The sequence below is a fragment of the Neofelis nebulosa genome, chromosome 4, assembly GCF_028018385.1.
Source record: "Neofelis nebulosa isolate mNeoNeb1 chromosome 4, mNeoNeb1.pri, whole genome shotgun sequence".
NCBI lineage: Eukaryota > Metazoa > Chordata > Mammalia > Carnivora > Felidae > Neofelis > Neofelis nebulosa.
In genome coordinates this window covers 156,284,854-156,300,153 of record NC_080785.1, presented here as the reverse complement: position 1 = coordinate 156,300,153, position 15,300 = coordinate 156,284,854, and the positions used below count along the sequence as shown (strand labels likewise).

Below are 15,300 nucleotides of genomic sequence, written 5' to 3'. Positions count from 1 at the left end.
CTGTGGCGTCCCCTCAACAATGTCCCCATCACTGGATGACTTTTCTCATCACTCTTCACCCTCTCCCTTGAACACACACAGGGGTTAAATATTTTCTTGTCTCTGATCCACTGTGCACCAAACATGTGGGGCCAACCAAGTCCCTTTTAGCCTTGACTTGTAGCTTCTACCCCTTCCAGTACCCTCATAAAGGTTTCCTGGCTTCCAACAGAGCCCAAGGTACCCATTAAAAAGGTTGGTTTCTCCAGCCTGGGCCTTTTCTGCTGCAGCCTGCAGACAGGGCCATGGTTCTCAGCATCCCCAACCCAGGCTTTTCTCTCAGTACTGGTTGCTGCCTGGCTCACAGAACTCCACAGTTCTTACAGAAATCAAATCTACACTCTGTGATCCTCTCAGCCCTGAACGATTGTCAACACCTAGAAAACTCCTAATCTTATCTCAGAACCCCATCCAGATGTACCTGCTTCCTTGCCCCCGAATGAGTCCTCATACCGCACTCTTCAGGTTCCTCCAAGTTTAAGTCTCTCCTCTCTATAGTCCTGCATTATTCTCCTTGGTATTGGCAATGTCTGTGTCAGATACTGTCTCCTTTCATCCTCCAGGGCTAGGCAGGGATTGAATACTCTCTGGATCTCCAGAATATGGGCCACACCCAGAGGAAGTGCCTAGAGGGTTTACTGAACAATTTTTAAAACTGCTGAACTAAATATATAAGAATCCTGATCCTCATTAACTTTTCAGTGAATGAAGGCAGCAGAATGTGGGAGTAAAACGTTTGCCGTCAGTTTACTGAGGGCTTATAGTGGGCCCAGCCTTATTGTAAGGAAGTAATCTGTATGATTTTACAAGGTTAAGCCATTTGCCCAAGTCCACTCAGCTAGGATGTGACAGACTGGAATTAGAACTCAGATATGTCCAAATTCAGGGCTCTAAAAGAGTCTTTTATATACCCAAAGGCATGTATGTATCTTCCAAGGTTTCAACAACCTTAAGAGGCAGATGCTATGATCATTCACAGTTAACAAACTGAGACCTAGAAAAATTAGATCTAGGGGCGCCTGGGTGGCGCAGTCGGTTAAGCGTCCGACTTCAGCCAGGTCACGATCTCGCGGTCCGTGAGTTCGAGCCCCGCGTCAGGCTCTGGGCTGATGGCTTGGAGCCTGAAGCCTGTTTCCGATTCTGTGTCTCCCTCTCTCTCTGCTCCTCCCCCGTTCATGCTCTGTCTCTCTCTGTCCCAAAAATAAATAAAAAACGTTGAAAAAAAAATTTAAAAATAATAAAAAAAAAAGAAAAATTAGATCTATAATGTGTAACAATACACATAAGGCTTCAGTAATTAGCGATTCATGGTTTTCAGTATATTAAAAAGGAGACAGATACAGAAGGAAATATAAATGTGTATGCATTGGTTAGCATATATATCTCCTAACTCTTATTGCTGAGGGGGTCTTTGAGCAATGATACTCCAATAGCAGTGAGCACACACCTAGCACCCAGATCTTGGTTTCTCAATACCATTCTTCAAGAAAAGGAACCAGGATCCCTAGAGAAATGGCATGGAACATTTTGTAGTACTAAAGTAAGGAAGTGCTCAGCTTTAGAAAGATGGAGACGTTAAAAGGACATAGAAGTTACGAAGGAGCAGCAAAGTAAATAGTAGAAATTAATTATAGGGGCACCTGGCTGGCTCAGTCAGTAGAGCATGTGACTCTTGATCTCAGCGTCATGAGTTCAAGTCCCACATTGGGTGTGTGCCTACTTAAAAAAAACAAAAAAAGAAAGAAAAAAGAAATTAATTGTAACCCACAGAATAGAATAAATAGTCATGAGTTCATGGTAATATAAATACATGAATAAATGGGGGTGCCTGGCTGGCTCAGTTGGTGGAGCATGTGACTCTTGAGCTCGGGGTTGTAAGTTCAAGCCCTGTGTTGGGTGTGGAGATTACTTAAAAATAAAATCTTAAAAAAAATTTTTTTTAAACATTTATTCATTTTAGAGAGAGCCTGAGCAGGGGGAGGGGCAGAGAGAGAGGAAGACACAGAATTTGAAGCAGGCTCCAGGCTCTGAGCTGTCAGCACATAGCCTGATGCTAGGCTCGAACTCATGAGCCCTGAGATCATAACCTGAGCTGAAGTCCGACACAACCTAGTGAGCAACCCAGGCGCCCCTAAAATCTTTTTTTTTTTTTTTTTTTAAGTTTAGTTATTTTCCTTGAAAGAGAAAGAGAGGCAGAGAGAGGAGAGAGAGAATCCCAAGCAGGCTGTGCACTGTCAGGGCAGAGCCCTATGCGGGGATTGAATTCACCAACTGCAAGATCATGACCCGAGCTGAAGTCAAGAGTCAGATGCCTAACCAACTGAGCCACCCAGGCGCCGCCCCCCCCCAAATAATAAATATATAAATACTTGAATAAGTGCATCACTAGTGAAGAATGGGCAGCTCTTGTTTACAATAGAATTCCAAATAATAATTAAACTAGTAAGTAGAAAATAAGTAGAAATAGTAATTGTTGCTGGCAAGAGCCATGGATGGGTACAAAAACTAGTGAGTGAAAATATATTAAAAAAAAAAAAAAAAGCGCTAGGGTTTTTGCGCTATGTATCTCCCCGTAAGATACTTATTGCAAAGAGAAAAATGGTAACTTAACAGTTGAGAAACTGACAGACATTGCTTAAGTAAGCAAAGTCAACATCACCAGTAGTGAGACACATCAATATCCTGTGACGCCAGACATGACGCATCGAGACGTTTATAACATCGCTTCTGCGGGAATCCTGCCCAAAGTGAGAAACTTCAGTCTAATTATGAGGAAATACTGGACAAACCCATATTGATGAGTAGTCTAGAAAACCAGCACTCTTCAAAAATACTAAGGTCATAAATGATTAGGAAAGACTGAGGAACTGTCCCAGAGTGGAGACTAAGGAGATACACTTAAACATAATGCGGGATCCTGGACCAGAAAAAGATCACCAAAAGCAGAGCAGGGATTTTTGAACTGGATGAATCTGATTTCCCACCTAGGAAGCAGGATGCCTGGGTCTGGGTCAACTACAGGCCACTTGAGCATCGCATGGCTTTGAGGGAGTCCCTGCCGCTCAACTTCAGTCTCAACATCTACAAAGTAGGACGCCTTTTAGACACCCCCAACCCCTTCCGGCTGCTGGGCATCTCGGGCCTTGGAAACTACGCAGGCGTCAGAGGGACGGCTTGATTGGCTATTCGTTGTGACGCACTTGCTAACTGTAGCAGCGCCTAAGCCCCACCCCTTCCTGCCGCGACTCCTAGCACGCATATCGGCTCTGGGCACGTCGCCTATACGCGCGGTTGCACGCGTGTTGCGTGGTGACGTCGTGGCGGCACGGGCGCCATCCCGGAAGCGCGAGCAAGGCCGCCAGATGTGCAGGTGCTGCTGCCACCGACGCCGGGGCCGAGTTCGGGGTGGGGCTGGGAATGCCGGGGCCGCTGGGGAGCCGGGCCGGGTCGGGCGCGGCCCCCGGGCTGTTGCGGGGTGGGGCGCGCCGCTGGCCACATCTGGGCACTCCCCCTGCCTACAGGCCTCAGTTTCCCCGTCCGCGCAATGTGTGCGCCGGCGGCGCCACGGGCCGATTCCGGAGCCAGGGCGCCGGAGCCGGGGCTGCTTGTGTTCAGCCTGCAGTGTCACCCGGAACCGGGCGTTGCAGTCTTTGGGCCTCAGTTTCCCCGCTTTGCAGGGGCGGGGCGTGAGGGGATAGGCGAGTCCCGCCTCTCTCGCGGGTTTTGCTAAGCTTGGGCCGCCAAATTAAATTCTGTTAAATACTGGGTGGAATTCGTGGCTCTTCCGCCTTGCCGTGTGACCTTGGGTAACTGAGCCAACCCCTGTGAGCCTTAGTTGCCCTTGGAGATGATAGTGTTTGCTTCGTAGGGATGATTGGGGATAAAATGAAGTGCTGTACAAGTGTTGGCTCCTGTTCTTGGAAGGACCAGGGAGCCCCTTACTACAATGCTGATTCCCTGGCCCTGCCCTAGGACTTCATACTCCCCATGGAGAAGCAGCCTGCTCCGAACCCAGCTTGTTATCATTATCACAGACAGCGCTGTGAGAGCCTGATTCTTTATCACTCCCATTGTCTGGATGAGAAAACTCAGGGAGGTGCGGTGACCCTCCCAAGGTCACACAGCCTCCTTTTCTGCGTATTTCCCTCATAAGTAATATTTGGAGCAGAGACCAGAGCCCGTGCTAGGTCATTTCTACTCTGTTTGTGGGCCAGACTAGCTGTTAGGGAAGTTTTCCTGAGGCAGGGGAGCGTGCCTTGAATCAGCCCTCACGTCTGGGAGCCAGAGACTGGAAAGAGCCCCTTGAAGCAGAACCATTTTACACAGGTCCAAATCTTGTGCCCTGCCAAGCACTAGCTGTGGGCTTCCTGCCACACGACTCTGCCCTTTGGGCCCAAGTGTCCTCATTATACACATTTCTGAGTTTTTTTTTTTTTTTTTCCTGGAAAAATTCAGAAGTCTGGTAGTAGTCAGTTACTGTAAGAAGCCGCTGTCTTGGCAGAGGTGGATACTGAACATCCGTTCAGATTCACACTCGTGGGTCCTGCAGACTGGGCATCTGAATTGTGACTCGGGTTTACTGAGTATGTGACAATGGTCCAGTTTCTCAGTTTCTGAGTCTCCGTTTTCCTAATATGTAAGTAAGGGTAACAGTTCCCGGTGTATAAAATTAGTGCATTGGTTAGCATACAGTAAGTGCTCAATAAAGAGGAGAGTGGATTAAGGGCTCTGAAAGCCCTTTGTGATTCTGCATGTGAATCTCAACCAATTGCAAATGGGCCTTTCTGTCAGCAGTTAAATACGTGGACCCCAGAGCCAAGCTATGTCAAGATTCTGGGTTTTACCTGACACCCTCGCCCCTGAGGGTGAGTGCCGAACCTGTGGCCCTTCCTGCCCTGGCAGGGTCCAGGAGGCCCCCCACCTGCCATGATGGTCATCTACCTAGCCACACAGCCATCTGGGTTGCTGGGGCCCGTAGCCTGGCTGAAATTCTTGGCTTGAATTTGCTAATAAAACCCTAGAGTCAGAGCGGAGTTTGAAAGCCTCTGGTTGCCTCCACCAAGCTAAGTTCTGGTGACCCCTTAAGACCCACCAAGGTAAGTTCTGGGCTGGGCTCTGGAGGCCTTTGCTCTCTTGAAGCTGACATTGCTTTGGTAGCGACGGACAAAAAAGTCAAATGATTACTAAGATCATTTCAGGAGGAGATGAGTCGACGAATAAAATAAGGCAAAGTGCTTATAAAAGCGATCAGAGTCGAGAGGAGGGGCAGTCATCACGGGAGAAAAGATACTGGAGGTGGCGATGATTTGAGGGGGCAGTCATGTATGTGAGGACGGCAAGTGCAAAAGCCCTATGGTGGGATGAGCAAAGTTGGGGGGATGTAGGAAGAGGCTGGCAAATCTATGCAGGCGGAAGGTGGCCGTGGCCTTGGGCACATGGAGAGTGGGGGCCACAGAGGTCGGTGGGTGATGGGATTCTGATGTGCTTGGGTGCAATTTACAAATATGTCCTCCCAACACCCCTGGATTCTCGGGATGACAAAGCTGAGGCTCAGGTGGCATGACCAACTCGTGGCCCGCGTTCCCAGCCCCTCCTTTCTGTCCCAGCAACCCCACGGCCTAGTGCAGACTGAAGACTCTTTCGCCTTGCCTGTTTTAGGCAGCGGAGGAGGAGGAAGAGATGGACCCCCCGGACTCGGCCTCGAGGGTCTTCTGCAGCCGCATCCTAAGCATGGTGAACACAGACGACGTCAATGCTATCATCCTGGCTCAGAAGAACATGTGAGTGGTAGCCAAGGGCTGTGGGCCCCAGGCGTGGGAAGGAATCCACTCGCTGGCCAGCATTCTTGCCCTGTCTGCCCTTACCCTGGGCCCACACTGGTGATAAAATGAAGGAAAGGAGCAAATCTGCCGGCTGGCTCCAAAGTAAATTCCTTCCTGGCCTGGAGGCGAGGCCTTGGCACAGGAAGCAAGGCTTTGGGATGGTTTCGCAGCTGTGGATGGCTTGGCAGGGGCTGTAGCAGCTCCTATCCCAAGGCCCGGGGTGGGCTGTTGGGGGAATAGGAAGGGGCTGCGGGAGGGGATTTAAGGAAGCCAGTGAGCTAATCTCCTGTTGGGAATCTAGTCTCTCACAACCCAGGCTGTCTCTGCAGAGGACCTGTGGTCTTTCGGAGGGGCTGTCAACACCTTTGCCCTCCTTAAGGGCTTGGCACTGTGACCACTGTGACCGATTCCAGCCTGCTCTGTGGGGAAGAGAGGCTTACACAATCTTGGGATGGAAGCACAGCCTCCTGTGGCTTTATTTTTGTGTATTTAAGCCAAAGGCTCTTCCTTCCATTTATGACACAGCAGCGACCTGATACCCTTCCATTTCTCTCCACCTGTGACAGGGGTACTGGGTTTGTCTGGGTCAGATTTAGGCCAGGCCTGGTGAACTCCCAGAATGAAGGGAGACAAAACCAGACACACACCATGGCCCCATGGTGTCAGGACTGGGCCAGAGGAATAACCTGGGTCTAGGGACTCAGGGGAGTCAGAGTCTGCTTGAGGGAGGGTTTATACATGAGAAGGATGTACTTGGGTAGGGTTTTGAAGGTTGAGTAGGAGTTCGCTAGATGGCTCAAACAGCAGGTAGAGTTCTACATGGCAAGGAAACAACACATGCAGAGGTCATGAAGCAGGAAAGGGCCTAGCACGATCAGTTTGTAGGGCATGGTTTGCAGGGCTGGTGCCTTCTCTTTGCTGCCAGGCTGGACCGCTTTGAGAAGACCAATGAGATGCTGTTGAATTTCAACAACCTGTCAAGCGCCCGCCTGCAGCAAATGAGCGAGCGCTTCCTGCACCACACAAGGACCCTGGTGGAGATGAAGCGGGACCTGGACAGCATCTTCCGCAGGATCAGGTGGGTCCCCAGCCTCTCCAGCTTCTGCCTCCCCCTCAGGTTTCTCCCCTCTTCAATGAGGATCATCCACTCTGCAAAACAGAGATTCTGCTAATTTGTTCTCTGAGGCTTCATCGCTCACTTAGCGTCTGAGAAGATCTGAAGTTTGGGATAAAAAATCTTGAAGTTTCTGGATTTAGATTTTATTTTTATGTCAATAACTGCAACGTAGTACCAGATGCAGGATGCAAAAGGCAGGCAAGTGCAGACAGTGAAAGGCAAGTCTCTGGTCCTCCAGCCCCCGGCCCAGGTCTTCTCTCGAAAGGCATCTGACGTTGCCAGTTTTGGTGGGTCTTTTCTGAGCTGTTTTCTGTGAGGACAGAGAAGAATGACGTTCAGGTCCCTAAGCACGTAGAATGCTCAGTGCAGCACCCGGAGCCTGCATCACTGTGGCCACATGCCTGGGCCTGGAACTAGCCAGAGCTGCAGCTGTATTTCCAGCTGACAGCACCACTTACTCTGTCCTGGGGGCAGCCCCACCCACTGGCAGACTCAGGAACAGAAGATCATGAGACAGGCCAATTAAATCCCGTATAAAAACACATATTTTCTGAGGTGTCTCATCAGGCTGGTTGCCCAGGCGTGGTTTTGGGGGTGAGCAGGAACCCCAAGTGTTGGCCTCTTTTGTGCATATCTGTATCACCCAGGAAGGGGATAGTTGTGTCTGCCCAGTTGCCTCGTGGGTGGGAACCCAGCAACGGTGGTGCTTCTGGTGGGGACTGGGTCGCCACAGTCAAGGATAAGACTCTACCCCCCCCGAAGACCCCTTTGTTACTCTTTGTAAAGGTGACTTCATTACTTTTTTTTTTTTTTTTTTTTTAATTTTTTTTTTTTTTAAATTTTTTTTTTCAACGTTTTTTATTTATTTTTGGGACAGAGAGAGACAGAGCATGAACGGGGGAGGGGCAGAGAGAGAGGGAGACACAGAATCGGAAACAGGCTCCAGGCTCCGAGCCATCAGCCCAGAGCCTGACGCGGGGCTCGAACTCACGGACTGCGAGATCGTGACCTGGCTGAAGTCGGACGCTTAACCGACTGCGCCACCCAGGCGCCCCAACTTTTTTTTTTTTTAATGCTTATTTATTTTTGACAGACAGAGCATGAGCGGGGGAGGGGCAGAGAGAGAGAGGGAGGCACAGAATCCGAAGCAGGCTCCAGGCTCTGAGCTGTCAGCACAGAGCCCCGTGCGGGGCTCGAACCCACGAACCGTGAGATCATGACCTGAGCCGAAGCTGGGCTCTCAACCGACTGAGCCACCCAGGCGCCCCGGTGACTTCATTACTGTAGGAAGAAAGGCAAAACAGCTGATTAAAAATGAAGGAGGCGTTTCTCTGTGAACGTCAGTTCAATGTCTGCAAGTACTCAGTGTCTGGGGTGCGCATAATCACTCCTGGCCCCCACACAGACACTGTCATCCTAGTGGTGGGGGACAGGATGGGACAAGTCACCCAGAGGAGCGACAGCTGAGGAAGGGGTGAGGAAGCCTCCTGGAGGGTTATCTGGGCAGGGAAGGATTAGACCTAAGAAAGGCATTGCAGATAGAGGGCCTAGCCAGACCCAGCACGGAGGACACGCACAAGCTCTTGACAGCTGAGCAGCTGCCATCTATCCTAGGGCTGGGAGGTCCGCAGGGCTGAGCACATGGCCCTCCTTCCAGCCCAGGAGCAGAGTGACAAGCAGGAAAGGGTTGGGGGGAGTTCCCATCCCCCACCCACCTGGAACTGCAGCAAGGGTTCCTGGCGTGCACCAGGCCCAGCCTGTCCGCTTGGCAGGTTCAGCCCCTGTATGCCTTCCCTTCCCCTGCAGGACGCTGAAAGGGAAGCTGGCCAGGCAGCACCCGGAGGCCTTCAGCCGTAAGTGTCACCCAGGGCTCCTGTGCCCCACGTCTGGCCTCTGCACCCACGGATGCCAGCACCCTCACCCCGGGTCTGGCTTCTGGAAGGTCACCTCAGGGGCTGACACTGAGCCCAGGTCCTGGTGGGCTGTAGATCTAGAGAGACTTGGAGCAGGGGGCAGGGGCATGGGTGCTTGGCTGGTCTTGGCAATCTGTAGAGCAGGTGCTGGGACTAGGATCCCCTCCCTGGGGGAGGTTACGCAGGGGAATGTGGGTAAGAACAATGACAGTCCTTGCCCAAGTGGATGTAGTGTAGCTCTATGAGCTAGGCTCTTACCTGCAACCACCCATGAGAGTGGGGCTGTGAGTATCCCATTTCATACAGGGGGAAACTGTAGCCCTAAGGAGCAGTGACTTCTCAGAGGAAGTGCAGCACCCCCTATGCTGACTCTCAGTTTACCCCCTCTGCCAAACGGGCCAACATCTCCCTACCTCAGGGCTGCTAACAACCATAGGCACAAAGGCAGTGCTGTCGGGTACCTGATTGCCTGTCAGTAGAGCATGCGGCTCTCGATCTTGGGGTTTGAATTCAAGCCCCCTGTTGAATGTAGTGCTTACTTCAAAAACAACAAAACCCAAACAAGGCAATGCTATCATCAGGCCTGCTTTGTTTATAGAGCAGAATGCTGAGGCAAGGGTAGTGAGAGGCTTGGCCCTGGCAACACAGTCAAGAGGGCAGAGCTAGGCTCAGGCCTGTGTTGGCCTGACTCCCAAGAACCTGGGTCCTTATACCCTGAAGGGAAACCTCTCCTCTGCCTGGGCCTCAGTTTCCTCCTCTGTAAAATGGGCCAAGTTAGGCCCCACGGGGTGGCAGGGGAGCTCTTAGGGGTCATAGGCCCAGTGAATCCCTCATCACGGTGCCCGCCACAGTGACTAAGCCAACTCCTGGCCTCCTTCCCCCAGACATCCCAGAAGCATCCCTCCTGGAGGACGAGGATGAAGATCCCATACCACCCAGCACCACGACCACCATTGCCACCTCAGAACAGAGCACGGGCTCATGTGACACCAGCCCTGACACTGTCTCACCCTCCCTCAGTCCTGGCTTCGAGGACCTTTCCCATGTCCGGTCCAGCTCTCCTGCCATCAATGGCCGCAGCCAGACGGACGATGAGGAGACACCGGGGGAGTAACCCTACTCCCTGGCGCCCCGAGGGGTCTCAGGGAAGTGGCAGCTCTCCCCAGGTGTCTGAGGTGGCAGTAGGTAACCCTGCCTGGAGATCAACAGCTTTGCCACCCTGTTCTGTCCCCCAGGGCTCCTGGGGGACAAGACTCCCTCCAGGGGTGTGGAGTTCCTGGGGGGGTCTATCATTCCCAATTCCTCCTCACTGAGAACATCTGTCTTCTGCAGACCCCTCTGCCAGGCCAGGGGATGACCAGCTCAGCTGGAGTTATGGGCTGGGCATAAGGGAGCTTTTCCAGAGCCAGGCTTGAGGTCTGCTCTAAACATTTAAAGGCTCCCAGAGACCAGAGCCAGAAGGCCCCTGCCCCGATGCCCTGGTCAAGACCACCTCAAAGTGGATCGGCACTGTCATGTCTGAGTTCACCCCAACCCATTCCTGTACCTACTAATTCTGGTCTCCCTGCCCTTTCCTCCAACAAAAGTATTGAATGCTGTCTCCAGTTGGTATGTCAAGGAGGCTTCTGAGACAGTTGTAGAAGGCTCAAGATGGAGGCGGGCCATTCAGCTGCAAGCCTGATGAGGTCTGTGTTTCTCTGGCCAGAGGTGTGAACCCTCAGGGCCCAGCAGGCTTCTCCCAGGACCTCCATGGAGCAAGCTGAGCCACCTTGGAAAACAGAGTTAAACGGAATATTTTTGTACCCGATGTTTACAGATGCTGTTGGGAAGTTATCAATAAAAAGACTCTGTTACTAAAAAGGGAAGGGTGTACTTAGCGGTGGCTTCCTTCCATCCTTGGGCCCAGGATGCCATAAGGGGGATAAGTGCAGGACGTGAGACAGGAGGGGTATATGGACAGCCAGGCACCACTGAGGTAGAGACGTGGCTGCTCTTGGTGGCCGTCTCCAGTGGTAGCAACCGTAATAACCCAAGTTCCTATCACCACCTATGTACTCACACGTACCGGTTCCCTTATCTCTGAGTAACTTCTCCAGATCGGTCTCAGGATGGACTCCTCAGGGAGGCAGGCCGGGTCCCTTTCCCCATTAGACACTGTGTAGAGTTCCCTGTAGAGTTCTTTTAAGCACTTAAAAATTACGTTATTAAAGACATCTTCCTAGATCCAAGAGTGTGTGCTTTTGCCTGTTAATAGGGGGCGCTGGTAAGTGTTCAAGGAAATAAAGAGGAACCCTGCCAAACCTACACGTAACTTCTCAGCCCTCACCCTTCCCGTTCATGGCACTGTTTAGCCATCCACGACTCCTTGGTCCTATCAGAAGTCCTCTTTGGCCCCAAACTGACCCTGGGTCGCACCCCATTTTGAGTGAGGGCATCAGCTTCACCTTCCCTCACTGCTCTGATAGGCGCCGCCTTGAAATTCCTCCAGGCACAGCGGCTAGAAAGTTTTCAAATATCTAACTCCTTGGTGATAGGTGGCTCCCGAGGGTTCGGGCAAGTCCCACCCCTGTGCCGCCTACCACCTTCCCGTCCTGAGCCCTGCGTCCCGGACCCGTTGACCCTCTGCCTAATTCCTTCGCTTTAGCACAAATTGTCTCCCCTACTCTTGTCAACAAGCATTCCCCGAGTGACCGTTACGTGCAGTTTTCAGCCAACTGAGAGACAACCTGGAAAGGTGAGGCCGTCCCCTCACGTGCCCCGGAGGACAGGGGAATGCACCCGGGAGCGGGTGGGTGACAGTCGCCCACGGGGGCTGCGGCTTCGTTAGCCAGCACCCAATACGGCGGCGGGGCGGGGCCGGGGGTGGGGTACGATGCGCGGCGCGAATTGTGACGCAAGCGCGCAGCGTGCTCAGTGCGCAGGCGCTCTCGGCGGCAAATCGGCGGTTTCCGGTCCGTCGCCCTCTTTCTCTTCAACGAGGTTCCCGAGCGGTTTGGTGGCAGCGGCGTTGCGGGTTCGCTCCAGACCGGGGTCGGGCGGGAGGCTGTGGGAGGCCGCGGGCGTCCCGGTGGCGGAAGGGACAGCCCGGAACCCGTCCACGCGGGCCAGGTTCGGCAGGGCGGCCGGGTCGGCTAAGTTGGGCGCGTGGAGCCGAGGTTCCCAGCCGGGACTGGGCCCCGGGTGGCGAACGGGTCTTTGGGAGAGGAGCCTATGCGCCCCTCCGGCCCAAGCTATCCCAGGAGGCCTGGGGGCGCGGATGAACTTTCTGGGCAAGGGGGAGGGGGTACTAAGCGCAAGTTTTGTTGTTGTTGTTGTTGTTGTTTTTTTGGTGTCCCACAATGCGCCAAACCTTTTGAAAATATTAAGTCCTTTTCCCCTCCCACAGGGTGATTCACTACTTGCCTTCTCTCATATATCTGTAAGGAGAGGGTAGTAGCATCCTCCTTATAAGGTTTTTTTTTGGGGGGGGGATGAAATATGTGTAAACAAGTACCTGACACGTGCTTGGCAGGCACTGTTTATGGGTTGGAGCAAAGGCAAGAAGTGTGGGCGAGTTTGGGTATAACTTCGAGGGAAGCCAGGGTGTCGGATGTCTGAGCTTGGAGTTGGAGAGAACTGCCACCGAGGAAAATGTGTGGGAGGAGCGGCTGCCAAAAGGGGATTCCCATTCAGGTTGCAGGAAGGGCTGCTTGTGGAGCAAATGGGGCTTACAGAGGGGTAGGGAAGGGAGGGAGGATGGGACCTCCCGGCCACCCTGGAAGAAAACGTGCCTGACCAAATGGTGCCCCGGCGACGTACTTCTCATTCCATCTTCAAAGTTGCCAGAATTTCATTTGCTGGGCCCAAGGAGGATAACCACTATCTTTGCTCCCATGAAGCACACTTTGCCACAGGGGTCCAGGGGTAAGGTGAGGAAAGCACAGTCCTTGATTATAGGATATTTGGGCTGTAGCCTCAGAGAGGTGGAAGAAAACAGGCGCTGGGATGGGCCAGGACTTGTGGTTGATACTGGCACGGGGCTGGCCAGCCCCTGAGCTCAAGCTGCTCAGACCTGCAGTTCTTAACCTGTTCATCCTATTCCTCCCCACCCTCCAGCAGTCGCAGAGATGCAGATCTTTGTGAAGACCCTAACGGGCAAGACCATCACTCTCGAGGTTGAGCCCAGTGACACCATTGAGAATGTCAAAGCCAAAATCCAAGACAAGGAGGGTGAGTTGAGCGGAGTCCAGAGGTTCTGTTCAGCAGCAATCCCTCTCGGCCCAGAGGAGACACCGTCATGTGCAGGATGCGTGCTGGGCTTGTATAGACCTCAGCCTTGGCCAGTGCTTCCCTTGTGTGATCTTAAGAGGACAGCTTGTTCTCTCCACCTCAGTTTCCCCTTTGATAGGTTGGAGGCTATGCCAGAACACGCCTGCGGGGAGAAGGGAAGCTGCCAGCAATGTGCTTGCCAGAGTCTTAGTCTGAGCTTTCCTCTTCCCAGGCATCCCTCCTGACCAGCAGCGTCTGATTTTCGCGGGCAAACAGCTGGAAGACGGCCGCACTCTGTCAGACTACAATATCCAGAAAGGTACTGGGAGTTGAGTGGCTTGACAGAGGCCCGCGAGGCCTAGAACCAAGGAAGAGGCTTTGCAAGGATGAGGCTTTGATGATCTCATTGGCAGCATTGGGGAGGGTGGGGGGAGGTGATCAGATGGGGCTAGAGGAGTCTTTTATAAAATAATGTTTTCACTGGGGGAAGCATCTCCTGGTCGCCACTTAGGTTTCCAGGTGTGGCAGTGGTTTCTCTTGATCATGCTCACCTTTTTTTCTTTAAAAGACTGTTTTGTTTAAAAATGTGCTAAGAGGGACACCAGTCTGGCTCAGTAGAGCACGCGACTCTTGATCTTTGGGTTGTGAGTTCAAACCCCACATTGGGTGTTGAGATTACTTAAAGATAACATTTTTTTTTTTTTTTTTAACGTTTATATTGGGGAGAGAGACCGTGTGAGCAGGCAAAGGGCAGAGAGGGAGACCTAGAATCTGAAGCAGGTTCCAGGCTCTGAGCTGTCCACACAGAACGCAACATGGGGTTTGAACTCATGAACTGTGAGATCATGACCTGAGTCAAAGTCAGTTGCTTAACTGAGCCATCCAGGCACCCCAAGAACAAAATCTTTTTTTTTATTTCTTATTTTTTTATTTTTGAGAGACAGAGCGTGAGCAGGGGAGGGGCAGAGAGAGAGGGAGACACAGAATCAGAAGCAGGCTTCAGGCTCCGAGCTGTCAGCACAGAGACCGTTGCGGGGCTTGAACCCACGAACCGTGAGATCATGACCTGGGCCAAAGTTGGACGCTTAACCGACTGAGCCACCCAGGCGCCCCCCCAAAAATAAAATCTTTAAACACACGTATAAAAATGTGATAAGAGAAATTTTGTCACTATCGTAAAGGAATCCTTGTCACTTTCTGTAGCAACTAGATTTAATTTCTCAGCAAAATGAGAGATCATCTTTACATCCCTCAGAAATTACCTTGTCTGTTGAGAACCCCAATGCACGTCATGGTTAGCATATATTAGTCTCAGACTGCCCAAAGCCTGGGCTGGTGGGAAGTGAGATGGAGGTTGTGTGGGGTGGTCTGGGCCAGTATGTCCATCTACGTATAGAGTACCCAAGGGATTCTCATTTGAGGAAGTTCTGGAGGGCCCTACCCTGCGCCTGAGGTGCTGGGGCCAGGCTTGGTCACTGTCTCTCTCTGACCTTCCCCTCCTAGAGTCCACCCTGCACTTGGTGCTTCGCCTGCGGGGTGGCATCATTGAGCCTTCCCTCCGCCAGCTGGCCCAGAAATACAACTGCGACAAGATGATCTGCCGCAAGTGAGTACTCGCAGGTGGTGGCAGGGGGTGGCTGGCCCCGGTGGGGAGGGCTTGGGTTGGGGTGTGTCCTCACCAGTCTCCCTCATCCTTCTGCAGGTGTTATGCTCGCCTGCACCCCCGTGCAGTCAACTGCCGCAAGAAGAAGTGCGGCCACACCAACAACCTGCGCCCCAAGAAGAAGGTCAAATAAGGCCCCTCCACCGGCTCTTCCTTTGCCTGCAGGACGGCCTCCTGCCCGAGCCCCAAGGCCCTGGGGCCTCAATAAAGTTTCCCTTTCATTGACTGGAGCAGTAACTGGTGTCTGCATGGCTGGTGTGTCCAAGGAGGAGCTGGCTGAGTTGTGGGCATCTCCCGGAGGGACTCCATCACTTGATTCTGCACAGCCCTCGAGAGTCCCGTGTCCTTTGGGTTTTGATCGTCTCAGCTATAAAATGTGCTGTGGTCCCTGCCCTTCACATCTAACTGGGTTTTTCACAGCCACAGTGCACACGGGTTTCAGTCTCGGCCCTCTGCCGCATACCCTCATGAACCTGCCTGTCTGCATTTTGTCATCCT

General features: G+C 52.4%; 2 protein-coding genes across 4 annotated transcripts; both read left to right on the top strand.

Moving 5' to 3' along the window:
* The first annotated feature begins 3,272 nt into the window (after positions 1 to 3,272).
* Positions 3,273 to 11,119, top strand: KXD1 (KxDL motif containing 1). The gene is made up of 5 exons (XM_058727394.1): positions 3,273 to 3,409; positions 5,698 to 5,819; positions 6,787 to 6,939; positions 8,785 to 8,831; positions 9,776 to 11,119. Exons 2-5 carry the CDS (start codon positions 5,719 to 5,721, stop codon positions 10,003 to 10,005), a joined length of 531 nt encoding a protein of 176 aa, XP_058583377.1. The 5' UTR covers positions 3,273 to 3,409; positions 5,698 to 5,718; the 3' UTR covers positions 10,006 to 11,119.
* A 658-nt stretch (positions 11,120 to 11,777) lies between these two features.
* UBA52 (ubiquitin A-52 residue ribosomal protein fusion product 1) lies at positions 11,778 to 15,039 on the top strand. Of its 3 annotated transcripts, none has more exons than XM_058727395.1 (5): positions 11,778 to 11,904; positions 12,987 to 13,100; positions 13,372 to 13,458; positions 14,643 to 14,745; positions 14,842 to 15,039. In XM_058727395.1, the coding sequence occupies exons 2-5, from the start codon at positions 12,998 to 13,000 to the stop codon at positions 14,933 to 14,935; spliced, it is 387 nt and encodes a 128-aa protein (XP_058583378.1). In that variant the 5' UTR covers positions 11,778 to 11,904; positions 12,987 to 12,997; the 3' UTR covers positions 14,936 to 15,039. The 3 variants fall into 3 exon arrangements, with proteins under 3 accessions (XP_058583378.1, XP_058583380.1, XP_058583379.1); XM_058727397.1 differs by having other exon boundaries at positions 11,803 to 11,904; positions 12,990 to 13,100; XM_058727396.1 differs by having other exon boundaries at positions 11,866 to 11,999.
* Positions 15,040 to 15,300: the final 261 nt, after the last annotated feature.